This window comes from Acomys minous, assembly GCF_964271855.1.
Source record: "Acomys minous genome assembly, chromosome: 5".
Classification (NCBI taxonomy): Eukaryota; Metazoa; Chordata; class Mammalia; order Rodentia; family Muridae; genus Acomys; species Acomys minous.
Genome location: NC_140494.1, coordinates 21818618 through 21831662, shown reverse-complemented (window position 1 = coordinate 21831662; position 13045 = coordinate 21818618). Strand labels below are relative to the sequence as shown.

Genomic DNA, 13045 nt, shown 5'->3' with positions numbered 1-13045 from the left:
CAAAAAATGTCCACTGCTAGCATTGATGAAAAGCATTTCACCCTAAGCCACACTTGGATCTTGAACTTACTTCTTATTCCATATCTGACCGACCATCCTAACAGCAGGAAGCAGGCTGTGAGTGTCAAGGGCATTTGTGAAGGTCACAATCCTGCTAGGACTTGTGAACACCATGCCTGCCAGTTCCTCTGAAGCCTGCCCCAAAGCAGGCAGTTTGAATACAGGGGCCTGAGCGTGTAATTTCATGGTCGGCCTCTCTCTCCTTTTGTTTACAGAGGATGAAATAGTATGTCTCAAAGAGATTTCAGACCGGGATCAGCAAACTATTCGGAAGGTATGAACATCTTTACATTGATAAATGACGCTTTTAAATTGAAATATCAGCACCATCAGTGGATGGCACCATGTCCAGGGTGTCTTCAGATGCAGAGAAAGCTGGCTTCTATGCTTCCCCATTATGTAATTTTAACAACATATTTCCTCATTATCTGGAATGAAGTGGCTAGGAATAAGTAAGAATTCTGATTGAAAGACCCATTGGTACATTGGTAATCACTCATTTGGGGATATATGAGCATCTATCTTGTTTGTTGTAAGGAACTGACACGTCACGTGACTTTGAGAATTTCCATCCTTTGCTTGTAAGCATCACTAAGAACACATCTTGTTTTCAGGCCACATGTTGGTCAATGTGCTTCCCCCCTCACCCCCCCCCATCCCCCTCCCCCGGGTGAGAATGAATTGGTTTATTCTGCTACATCAATCATTAAGCAAGAGAAGTTTTAGCGTGGTAAAAATCAAGATGCTGTGGTGCATCTGATGCACAGGACCACAGCAGAAGATCTCCCCCTCGCCTCCCGCCGGTGAGCAGCCCTGCTTCAACCAAGCCTTCTCCCCTGTCCCACCTCCCCTGTACTATGAACCCCAGTGTAGGCAGCACCCTATCTCACCTGTGCTGAGGACTATGCCCGGCACCCTGAAATACACTCCTGTAGTGATGTGTAGTACAAAAAATGCATTTAGAGGTCATAAAACTTACAGATGAGAAGGCAGATCCACACTCCAAGTTATTCCAACAAATGTATGTATTTTCCAGTCCGTTCCTTGTGTAAGCTGAAACCCTTGAGTCACAGGCTGCCTCACACTCTAGGTCGGCGCTGCCCAGGGCCACCTCCTGACCACATGTGGCCCCTGGACACTTGCAACATTTGAGGGCATTCATTTTGAACCATTTTAAAGTTAAATAGAAAAAAAAAACCCTATGCTTGTTTCAATGAATGGGGAAAAAACTTCATGTTTTCCATAATTTACATAACAAATCTGCCTTCTCCTTTGTAAGTTTTCTGATTCAACATAGATAAGAATTTAACTCTTAAACTTGTTTCTGCCATCCTTTAATACAGGTTGTGCTGTCGCCCAACCTTAAAGTTATTTTTGTTGATACTTCGTAACTATAATTTTTTCTACTGTTAAGAATCATAATATAAATAATATAATATATATAAATAATATAAATATAAATATCTGATATGCAAGATATCTGAATTGAGCCGGGCACGGTGGCTTAGGCCTTTAATCCCAGCACTTGAGAAGCAGAGTTAAGTAGATCGCTGTGAGTTTGAGGTCAGCCTGGTCTACAAAGTGAGTTCAGGACAGCCAAGGTTACACAGAGAAACCCTGTCTCAAAACAAACAAACAAACAAAAAACAAGAGATCTGAATTGAAAAAGATGTACACTGTTTTTTAAAAAATCATATAAGATATTAATTTCTTTCCTGATTTTAATATTCACTGGGTGTTGATATTAAATTGGGGGTATAAATGGGGCTAGATGAAATGTACTTTTAATACTATGCTTTAATTTTTAGCAGGGCTACTATAAAATTGAATTTATGTATATGATTCACAATGTATTTCCGTTTGCCTTCTCTACTCACAGTGGTTCTCAACCTTCCTAATGCCACTACCCTTTAATACAGCTCTTTATGTTGTGGTGAGCCCCAACCATAAAATTCTTTTGTTGCCACTTCATAACTATAATTTTGCTAGTTGTGATCATAATGTAAATATATTTGATATGCAGGATATCTGATATGCGACCCCTGTGAAAGGGTTATTGAACCTTCCACTACAGTCTGCTAGAGTGTAGCAGATCCCTTTAGCTCAGTCATCTTCTGGAAGGCCTGTGTTTTCCTTTGCTGGAAATTCCATAGAGATGGATGGTAGACTCACTTATTAAGCAGAGAAAGGAATCTAGACACCTGGGTTCCTGATTTATTTCTGACTTTGCGTCCCTGTGGATGAGTTCTTGCCCCCTCCTTCCTCTTTTTCTCGGCCTTACTATGTATGTAGAGATAATAATGCTTGTGAAAGGTGTTTGTCAATCGGAGGGCAGATCAGACTTTGTTGGACAAGAGAGAACAGATCTTTGCTAGTTTGTTCCCAACACCCTTCAGTAAATAAATTCAGTGGTGTTTATTGCTTTTGTTTGTTGTTGTTGTTGTTGTTGTTGTTTTTACTGTCACACTCTACACTGCTGCTAGAAAAAAATTAAGATGTGTGGAGATATATATATATGTGTGTGTGTGTGTGTGTGTGTGTGTGTGTGTGTGTGTGTGTATATATATATATATATATATATATATATATATATATATATATATATATATATATATATCACCTTCTGTGAAGGTACAGACCAAGACCATAGACAAGAGGGATACAGAGAGAAGAGAGGCCTGGTTTCAACTAGAAGGTTCTAGAAAACCTTTGCAAATGGTCCCATACTCTTTCGTATGTGGTCCTCTTGGGAAGGATGCCCAAGCTGTTATTCTCCAGAGGCCAAGGGGGCACAAGAGCTGGAGGCCAGGTGTGAGTGTGTGGTGTGAGCACTTTTGGAAATGAGGAGTGGCTGGTTCCTGCCGTAGAGACCTGTTGAGATGACAATGCGAGGATCTGTGGTGGAGCAGGAAGAGGAAGACTAGTGTCTGGGGACGAGGCAGGCACCCAAAAGCTTCAACTAAGACATGAGTTCCCTTCTTTTTAGCAGCAGATGTACTAAAAATCCAAGTTGAAAAATGAGACCGTGTCTGACATAAGCGCCCTAGAGTATGGAATTCAGTCGCTTTTGGGTTTTAGTTCAGGTGATTTAACAAGCGAGTCTGTAAGCCTATGTTCCATCTGCTGCCGCCTCACAGTCCCCTTCTTGAGGCTTCATTCTCGTAGGTGGCAGACCAGGAGGCAGAGAGCACAGTACAAATGTGAGGCCCAGCCAGCCAGCTGAGGGAGCTGCAGGAGGTGGGAGGAGATCAAAGCAAGCTGAGCTAGACAGGAGAGAGAGAGAGAGAGAGAGAGAGAGAGAGAGAGAGAGAGAGAGAGAGAGAGAGAGAGACAGAGAGAGACAGAGACAGAGAGAGACAGAGACAGAGACAGAGAGTGAAGAGGAGAGGAGAGGAGAGGGGAGGGGAGGGGAGGGGAGAGGAGGGGAAGGGAGGAGGGGAGGGGGGAGGGAGGGGGAGAGGAGGGGGAGGGGAGGGGAGGGGAGGAGAGGAGAGGAGGGGGAGAGGAGGGGGAGAGGAGAGGAGGGGGACAGGGGAGAGAGAGGAGAGAAGGGAGAGAGAGGAGAAGTAAGAAGGGAGGGAGGGAGGGAGGGAGGGAGGGAGGGAGGGAGGGAGGGAGGGGGAAAGCAGAAGGACAGTGAGAAGCCACTTCTAAAAGGGCAAGGTGTATGGATTCACTAGCTGGGGGGGGGGGGGGGCGGATACAAAAGAGGAAGAGATAACAATGCTCAGGCACGCTGGAAAGGGTCACTCATGCCACAGGGTTGGGTGCCTCCTTAGTCCCTGGAGAAACCTGAACTAGGCTGAGGCTTTTGTTTCATCAGGAGGCGTAGGAAGGGGAGAGAGGGGCTCTGAGCCAGGGTGACTTGGATAAACAGAAGGTAAAATGAGTTTTGAACAGTGACTCTAGAGATGTTTATCAGCTTAGTAAATACAGTTAATTGATTAAGTTGAACAAAGATCTAAATTAAAGTTTGAATTTTACCAACACAAACAGCAATTGTTTCAACTACAAAGAAAAAAAAAAGCTGCTTAAGGACAGGTAAATGTGTAGGTTTAAGGAAAAATTTCAGTCAAAATAAGTGGTTTGATATGCAAATAAACATAACATCAAAACTTGAAGCAAGAGAATGCATCACTCAGAAAGTTAAGGGGAGTAGACTTCGCTAGTACATCATGAGGGTGACAAGAACAGTTCTAGGTACATTGGCATTGTTTGGTACATTCGCTTGCTTCTATAATATCGTTAGAACATAATAATCTGTTGGAAATTAAATTTTTTCTTTGATCACATTCGGATCTATTTTCCTCCCGTATTAAAATGTAGTTTTGCTACATTCTGCTGAGGAAGACACTTTGGGTGTTGTGTTCCTTATCTTTAATCTAAATGTCATATTTTTCTCTATTACAGTTAATGGACAGTAGAGAAAGATTAAGATACGAGCTGGACTGTGAGAGGGTGGCCGTTCAAGAGATGGTAAGATGATTTATATTTTTCCCCTAAGGAATCTGAATTCAGTTGAACCCAACTTTAATTTAACCTGAATGTTTTAGGTGAATGTTCATGGTTTAACAACTGCTGTAACATTTTCTCTCTCCTTCAACAAAATCCTAAGTGTACGGGGTAACCGCAGAGACTTTTAATTAGGCGTTTGTAGGAAAGTTGAAATGTCATTGTGATAAAGAGGAAATAAGACCCTGGGGGTAAGAAGCAGGCTCACTACTTAGTGTATAAAATTATTTTCAATTTATTCTGGAAATCTAAAAATCAAAGTGGAATTTGAGATCCCAGGTTTCTGAAGGATTTTTCTATTTTTAGTTACAAATTGCAGTAAGTGACAACAAGCAAAGAGCCTAGCTAGATATTTTGGCATTCTGTGTTAGTCTCATAAGAAAACACTGCCTTTTTTATGCTCTTTTAAGAGAACTTTCCAGACGGCTGGTCTTTTATCAGTTGACTCCCCACCCCCAGGCCCTCACCACCAGCTCCTGGTGGCCGTGCTGCCTGTCAGCTGATTGCCACTAGTATGTCTTTGTTACAGTAAACTGTGTTTATTATAATAAAAAATAAAACACAGCTTGACTTGGGTCTGAAATGTGCTTGGAAAGAATATGACACTGTCTGCAAGAGAATAGGTTGCTCCCAGGAAATCCACGCTGTTTCACATATTGAAATGTTGCTTTTCCACAGCCTGCCACACTTGTGCCAAGTTGTGACTGTCTCCCTAACTCTGTTTTGTTACTCGGGGGCACCCTGTGTTTTGGGTTCCTTGTCATAGAAATTAATGCAAGACAATAGTCCTGGATTACAATGAAGCCTTCTATGAAACCAACTTGGGAATTCAGGCTAGGGGAAAGAACTAAGACCCACTATTCACTAGTCACGTGTTAGCAAATGTGTTAGTTGGGGCCCTTGACTTCTAAATACCTGCATATAAAAGACACTCTCTTTTGAGTATACTTGGTGGATTTCTGGTATTCTCACAGTTTATCTTCCTCTGCCTTCTTGCAAAGACGAGGCTCTGTTTCCAAAAAGAGCTAAATACACATGTAGTGATTAAATGAAAGTGTGTGTGGGTTTTTTTTGGGGGGGGGGGTTAGTTTCTCAGCAGCAACCCAGAAGCACCACAGCCCTCCAGCAGCGAATCTGTGCCTGCACTGGAGGGAGACCCTATGCCCTTTCCTCCTTTTTTTTTTTTTTTTTTTAACTATAAGTGTTCAACGGGTGCTATTGTATTGCCCACAGGGGAACCAATTCTACTTTATTTTGTTGTTTAGAAGTTTGTTGAGCCCCAAGCTTGTTGCCAAGCAGCAAGAGCCTGCCTAAAAAAAAAAAACAACAACAACAACAACAACAACCAAAAAAAACAGGACAGCACTAGAGGTTTAGGATGCTGAGAACTACTTTGGAGGTTCGAGTTTTCAGTAGGGGCATGAGCTTAAGTCCATCATTTGGGACCGAGGTTGCCATGGTGGACCTGCTTCCCTCAGGCACTGATGCTGCTTTAGAGGGAGACAATTTTTGAGACCTTTGGCACTGTTGTTTCATGCTATGCTGTCTTTTTCCATAAACCAGAGTGCAAATGCAGTACACCGGAAAGGAGTGGAAGAAAGTAGAACTGGCCATCATGTTAGACATGTCTATGTTCTCGCTGAAAGGCCTCTGTTCTGTGGTTTTCTGTTACCTTTTCCAAAACATTTTCTGGTCTATTAAGAGCTGGTTCACTCAGGAATTTAAGTTTTATTCCTTCTCAAGTCTCTGAGGGGCATTGAAGACAAGATAGTATAGTTTTACAACCAAGTTTAGTTGGTTAGGGGACAAGATCATCTTAGATTAAGTTAAAGAAGTTAAGCTATTAGAGTTGAGATAGGATAGATATTGAATTTCATTCAGAAATTTAGACCCAACAAGACAGGGAAGACACTTACTTCAAAAGGGACGAATGCAGATGGCCAAGTCACTATGAATGTAACATGTATAGAACTCATTATTCTCATGATTGTCACATGGTTCTTCCTGCTGTATGTAGTTTGTTTTATACATGTGTAATAAAATAAAAGTATTAAAAAAAAAGAGTCTCATGTAGCCGGGCATGCTGGCACATGCCTTTAATCCCAGCATTTGGGAGGCAGAGACAGGCGGATCGCTGTGAGTTTGAGCCTAGCCTGGTCTACAAAGCAAGTCTAGGATAGCCAAGGCTACACAGAGAAACCCTGTCTTGAAAAACAAAAACAAACAAAAAAAGTTTCATGTAAAAAGTAAATGCATCTTTAAAATCAACAACACACAGAGGCACTTGAAATGCTCAACGCCCTTAGTGAGATTCCATCTTACACCTATCAGGACAACTAAGATCAAAAACTCAAGCGGTAGCACATGCTGGTGAAGATGTGGAGAAAAGGGAACAGTCCTCCATTGCTGGTGGGAGTGCACAACTACTGTGGAAATCAAATTGGTGCTTTCTCAGCTATACCACTCCTGGGCATAGACCCAAAAGATGCTTCACCATACAACAAGGACGCTTGCTCAACTATGTGCTCAACTATGTTCATTGCTGCTTTACTCATAATAGCCAGAAACTGGAAACAATCCAGATGTCTCTCAACCAAAAAACGAATAAAGAAAATGTGGTCCATTTATACAGTGGAATGGTGAAAAACAAAGACATTATGCAATTTGCAGGAAAATGGATAGAACTAGAAAAAAAAATCCTGAGTGAGGTAACCCAGACCTGAAAAGACACCCATGGTATGTACTCACTTATAAGTAGATATTAGCCATAAATTACAGGATAACCAGGCTATAATCCACAGTTCCAAAGGAGCTAAGTAATAAGGAGGCCCAAAAGAGGATGCCGGAATCTCACTCAGAATGGGAAATAAAGCAGACATCTGAAGTAGGTGGAGGGAGGGAGTTGTGTAGGAGAAGGGGTATGGAGGGTATCAGAAGCAGGGATCAGGTGTGAGGAGAGTGGGGAGGAGGGGAGGACCAGGAGAGAGAATGGAAATCTCTAGCTGGAGCATCTCTGGGACAGGGGAGTCTATGGGGGTGCCCTAACTGAGATTCCTAACAACAGGGGGGTAGGGAGTCTGAAGTTGCCACCTCTTGTAGCCAGGTGGCGCTTCCAGTGGAGGGATGGGGACACCAACCCACTCATAAAATCTTCTACCCAAAATTTGCCTACAAGAAGTGTAGGGATGAAGATGGAGTAGAGACTGAGGGAATGGCAAACCAATGACTGGCCCAACTTGAGACCTACTTACTTCATGGGAGAGAGCCAATCCCTTTCACTATTAATGATACTCTGGTATGCTGGCAGACAGGAGGCTAGCATGACTGTCTTCTGAGAGGCTTCATTCAGCAGCTGGTGGAAACAGAGGCAGAGACCCACAGCCAAACAATAGGCTGAGCTAGGAGAGCTTTGTGGAAGAGTAGGAGGAAGGATTGAGGGAGCCGGAGGGGTCAAGGACACAAGAAGACCTACAGGGTCTCACAGAATCTGAACCACCAACCAAAAAGCTTGCATGGGCTGGACCTAGCCCCCACCCCCATACATATGTAGCAGATGTGCAGCAGTGCAGCATGGTCATCATGGGGGTCCCCTAAGAACAGAAGTAGGGGTTGTCTCTAACTCTGTTGTCTGCCTTTGGATCCCTTTCCCCTAGTTGGACTGCCTTGACTAGCCTTAGTGGGAGAGGATGAATTTAGTCCTGCTGTGACTTGAGGTACCAGGGTATGTTGGTTCTCCCTTGGGGGGGGGTCTCCCCTTCTCTGAGAAGAAGGGGGAATGGGAGTAGGGAGGGGTTGTGAGGGCAGGATTTGAAGGAGAGGAATGTGGGGGCTGAGATCAGGCTGTAAAGTTATTAAGTAAATAAAACTCTACCACCAAACCTGACTACATCAATATATCTTAATGGACTGTGCCATTAATGTTAAGCTCAGGCAGAAAGTTCCAAATACTGGGGCTAGAGCGATGGCACAGTTGGTAAAGCACTTAACTAGGTAAGCCTGGGGACCTGAGTTCCAGGTGTTTCCATGCATGACAGTAACTCCAGTGCTGGGGTGGGAGATAAAGCCATGAATATTGTAGGGGCATGCTGGCTGCCAATCCAGCTAAAAAAATCATTATGTTCTAGGTTTAGTGAGAGACCTTGTCTCAAGGGAATTGAGGAGAGTGATAGAAGGAACACCCAGTACCATCCTCTTGTCTCCTCCACTTCCTTCAGCTCTTCTCGACTCCCAAAGGATTTGTTCTCAACCTGTGGGTCTCAGCCCCATGGGGGGGGGCGTGGATTACTGTTGTGATGTAGCAACGAGATAATTTTATGGTGGGAGGGGTCACCACAGAGTGAAGAAGTATAGTAAAGGGTTGCAGCATTAGGAAGGTTGGAGAGCCAACAGCTGGGGACTAAGCGTTCAAACGCAGAAGTCCATGGAGGACACCTTGCATTCCAGCCGTAAGGACTACTAAGTATAAGTGTTATTACCCACCTCTCTAAGGAGACGCAGGACTGTTACGCATCACTATGTGAGATGATGCGCTGTGCCCTAGTACCTGCTCTAACCTTCTCAATCAGATACTATTGGTAAGATGTTCAGCAGGCCCGACATGAGAGCCTTAGTTCTGTCTCTCCTTAGTTCAATCCCCCACTGCTCTCCTTAGAGACATCCCTGGTCAGGCAGCACTGGTGGGACATCTTTAAAATTGTCTCAGTAACCACAGAGAATAAAAGAAATGGGGATGAAAACAGAAAGAAATTAAAGGAAAACAGCAAAATGACAGAATGAGCCCTAGTATATCAACAATTTCCCTAAGTGCAAATAGCCAAGGACGTCAAGTAAAAAACAGAGAATAGGCTAAAAAAAACACAATTCAACAGTATGCTGTATACAAGAAACCCACAAAGTCCAACTACACAAGTAAGTTGAAAGAAAGAAAGAAAAGAAAAAATGTAAAAGATAGTCCATAAACAATTTAAAAACAAAACAAGATTGACTTACCAACTTTAGACGTAATAGACTAGAAAAAATAGAATTACTGCAAAGGAATATGATTTTAAAAATATCAGTCTGTTAAAAAAAAAGATACTTAATCAAAGTGCATATGGAGTTAAGACAGCATCACACATAAGGACCAGGTGCTTGTGGGGTTGAAGAGCTGAGCAAGAAAATAGATAAATCCATAATTACGATTGGGAAAAAAATAAAAACTCTTTAGTAAATTGTTCGACTAATAGAAGAAATTGTTGTGGTTATAGTGAGCTGAGACATGTGAAATACAAGCCATCAGGGATCTACATTGTTCTACAGAAGACACCACCTAACTCCAGTAGAACATGAATTTTCTCAGGAGTCTGTGGCACTAAGAGTCATCACTATAGGCCATATCCATAACATAAACCTGAATGTGATCATAACAACATTTCAAACAACATGTTCTCCAGTAATAATGAGTCTAGCTTAGTAACCAAGTAAAAAGAGGACAATCTCCAGATATTTGGCCATTAAACGACACACTTCCAAACAAGTCATGGATTGATGTAAAATTTAAAAACAAAATAAAAATGTAAGATATGCTAGATACGTAATTTAGAGACAAAGTGGTGCTGAAAGGAACATAGTACTAGGGACCCACATACTAGAACAAAGGAGACAGATAGTGATTACCTGCCGGCCTCAAGAAATTAGAAAAAGAGCAAGATACACTCCAATCACATCAAAGAAGCAAGTAATAATGATCGTAGCAGAGATCATTAAAACTGAAAGCAGAAAAATAACAGAAGTCATTGAACAAAGAGATGAGTCCCTGAAAGAAATCAACACAATCGATAAATCTCTCCCAAGACTAAACTGTATAAAGAGATGGGTGAAACTCCAAAATGAGGGATGAAATGAGGATACCAAGATAAGAAATACAGCCTTCAAGAAAGCAGAACATCTGTATCACATCCTTTCCTCCCAAGGCTCAGGAGTCATTGCAAAAGAGGGGGCGGAAAGAGTGTAAGAGACAGCTAGACACAGTGATGCACTCCTGTAACCACGGCACTCAGGTAGGCAGAGGCAGGAGGATCTCTGTGAGTTCGAGGCCAGCCTGGTATACAAAGCAAGTTCAGGATAGATGGGCTATACAGAGAAACCTTGCCTCAAACAAACAAACAAACAAACAAACAAAAAGAGTAAGAGACAGAAACAGTGAATGAACTTGTACAACCACTTTGGAAATTAATCTGTCACTTTCTCAGAAAATTAGATAGTTCTACCTCAAGACCCAGCTAAACCATCCCTGGGCATATAAGCAAAAGATGTTCCATTCTACCTCAAGGACATTTGCTCAAGTATGTTCATGACAGCTTTATTCATAACAGCCAGAAACTGGAAACAACCTAGATGTCTCTCAACCAAAGAATGGATAAAGAAAACATGATATATTTGCACAATGGAATACTATTCAGCTATTAAAAACAAAGACATCATGAAATTTGCAGGCAAATGGATGGAACTCAAAAATATTGCCCTAAGCGAGGTAACCCAAACCCAGAAAGACAAACATGGTATACACTCACTTATAAGCAGATATTAGCCATAAATTATAGGATCACCATGCTACAATCTACAGACTCAAAGAAGTTAAGTAACAAGGATAGCCCAAAGGAGGAAGTTGGAATCTCTCTAAGAATGTGAAATAGAATAGACATCAGGGTGGAGGAAGGAAGGAGCAGGGTGTGAAGGGGGTGAGGAGGGGAACAACAGGTGTGATCAAGTGTGGGGAGGGCGGAGGGAGAAAGAACTGGAATTGGTAAGGGTGCATCTCTGGGACAAGCTAGAAAGCTAGGTCAGGGGGAAACTCCCAGGAATCTATCAGGGTGGTCCTAGCTAAAACTCCTAGCAATAGGGCATATGGAACCTGAAATGGTCACCTCCTGTAACCAGGCAAGACTTCCATCTTAGAGTGCGAACACCAACCCAGCCACAAAACCTTCGACTCACAATTTGTCCTGCATATGAGATATGCAAGGATAAAGATGGAGCAGAAATTGAGGGAATGAATGGCCAACCAATGACTGGCCCAACTTGAGACCCATGCCATGAGAGAGAGCCCACTATTAATGATATTCTGCCATATTTGCAGACAGGAGCCTAGCACAACTGAGAGGCTTCACTGAGCAACTGATGGAAACAAATTAGAGACCAATAGCCAAGCATTAGATAGAGCTCAGGAATTTTGTGGAAGAGGGGGAGGAAGGATTGAAGGAGCCAGAGAGGTCAAGCACACTGCGAGAAAATCTGCAGACTCAACTAACCTGGATCTATACAGCCTCATAAAGACTGAACACGAACCACAGAGAATGCATGGGACAGACCTAGGCCCTCTACATATATGTAACAGATGTGCAGCTTGGTCTTTATGTGGGACTCCTAACAGCAGGACTCTGTAACCTGCCTTTGGATCCCTCGCCCCTAGACTGGGATTCCTTGTCTAGCCTTGGTAGGAGAAGATGCGTCTGGTCCTATGGCAACTTGATGTGCCAAGGTGGGCTGATAACCTGAAGGCAGTCCGAATCTCAGCAGGGAAAGAGTGTGTACACAGGGAGCTCTATCCATAGGTGAGGGGTGGGGAAGAGTCGGCTATCTTTAATACTGTGTCCCCTGGTCAGTGCTCTATGGGTCAGGCCTTCATGGGAAGGCCACACAGCTAAGAAAATATGGGCAGCACAAATTGGATGTGATGGGTGGGCTGGTTAGGGGAGGAGAATGAATGTGATCAAAATATATTATAGAAAATTCTTAAAGGACTAAAAGATTTGAAAGACAGTCGTAAAAAAACAGCAAACAATTTTATGTTTTTAGGTGTTTCAATGTTAAGAACTGAGGCAGTTGGGAGGCCAGGGCAAGCAGTTTTTTTGTGTGAATTAGAGTCTATTCTGGTCTACATAGAAAATCTGAGGCCAACTAGCCCAGCCAGGGTTATACAGTGAAACACTTTTTAAAAAATAAAACAAAAAAGAAAAGAAAACCAACACTAACCATGGAACAAGCCACCATAACATCCCTGAAGCCGATCCTCTGGGAAGAAACCTTCAGGCTTAGAAATTCTCATTAGAAAATTTCTAGTGGACATTTATAGCTTCTCACATTGGATTTTTGGAAAGAAAATATTACTTCCTACTGGGCTTATGAGATGAGTCTTCCCATGATGGCAAATCTAAACAGAGATGGTGACAAAATACTAGGAAATGGAAATTTGCTGCATATGAAGGAATTATGAGTTGTGGCTAAGTAATGTTTACTAGTGTGTAAGGAGCTCAGCTTTTACAAAGCAATTGTGATGGCTGTTCATGGTTGTCAATTTAACTACATCTGGAATCAAACTAAAACCCAAGTGCCTGCATGCACCTGAGAGAAATTTTTTCCTTAATTAAAACCATTGGAAGCAGGAAAATTCACTTTTAATCTGGATCTTTTGAGGTGGAAATATACAGCTTTA

The 13045-nt window shown here is 42.5% G+C and overlaps 1 protein-coding gene across 2 annotated transcripts in view; it reads left to right on the top strand.

Annotated features, from left to right (window-relative positions):
• Nucleotides 1-13045, top strand: part of LOC311598725 (uncharacterized protein C10orf67, mitochondrial) — a 153250-nt gene that overhangs the window by 95180 nt on the left and 45025 nt on the right. For both annotated transcript variants that reach the window (XM_084784041.1, XM_084784042.1), the window contains exons 8-9: nucleotides 276-334; nucleotides 4471-4536. In XM_084784041.1, the coding sequence (XP_084640167.1) occupies nucleotides 276-334; nucleotides 4471-4536 (125 nt within the window). The remainder of the gene's footprint in view (nucleotides 1-275; nucleotides 335-4470; nucleotides 4537-13045) is intronic.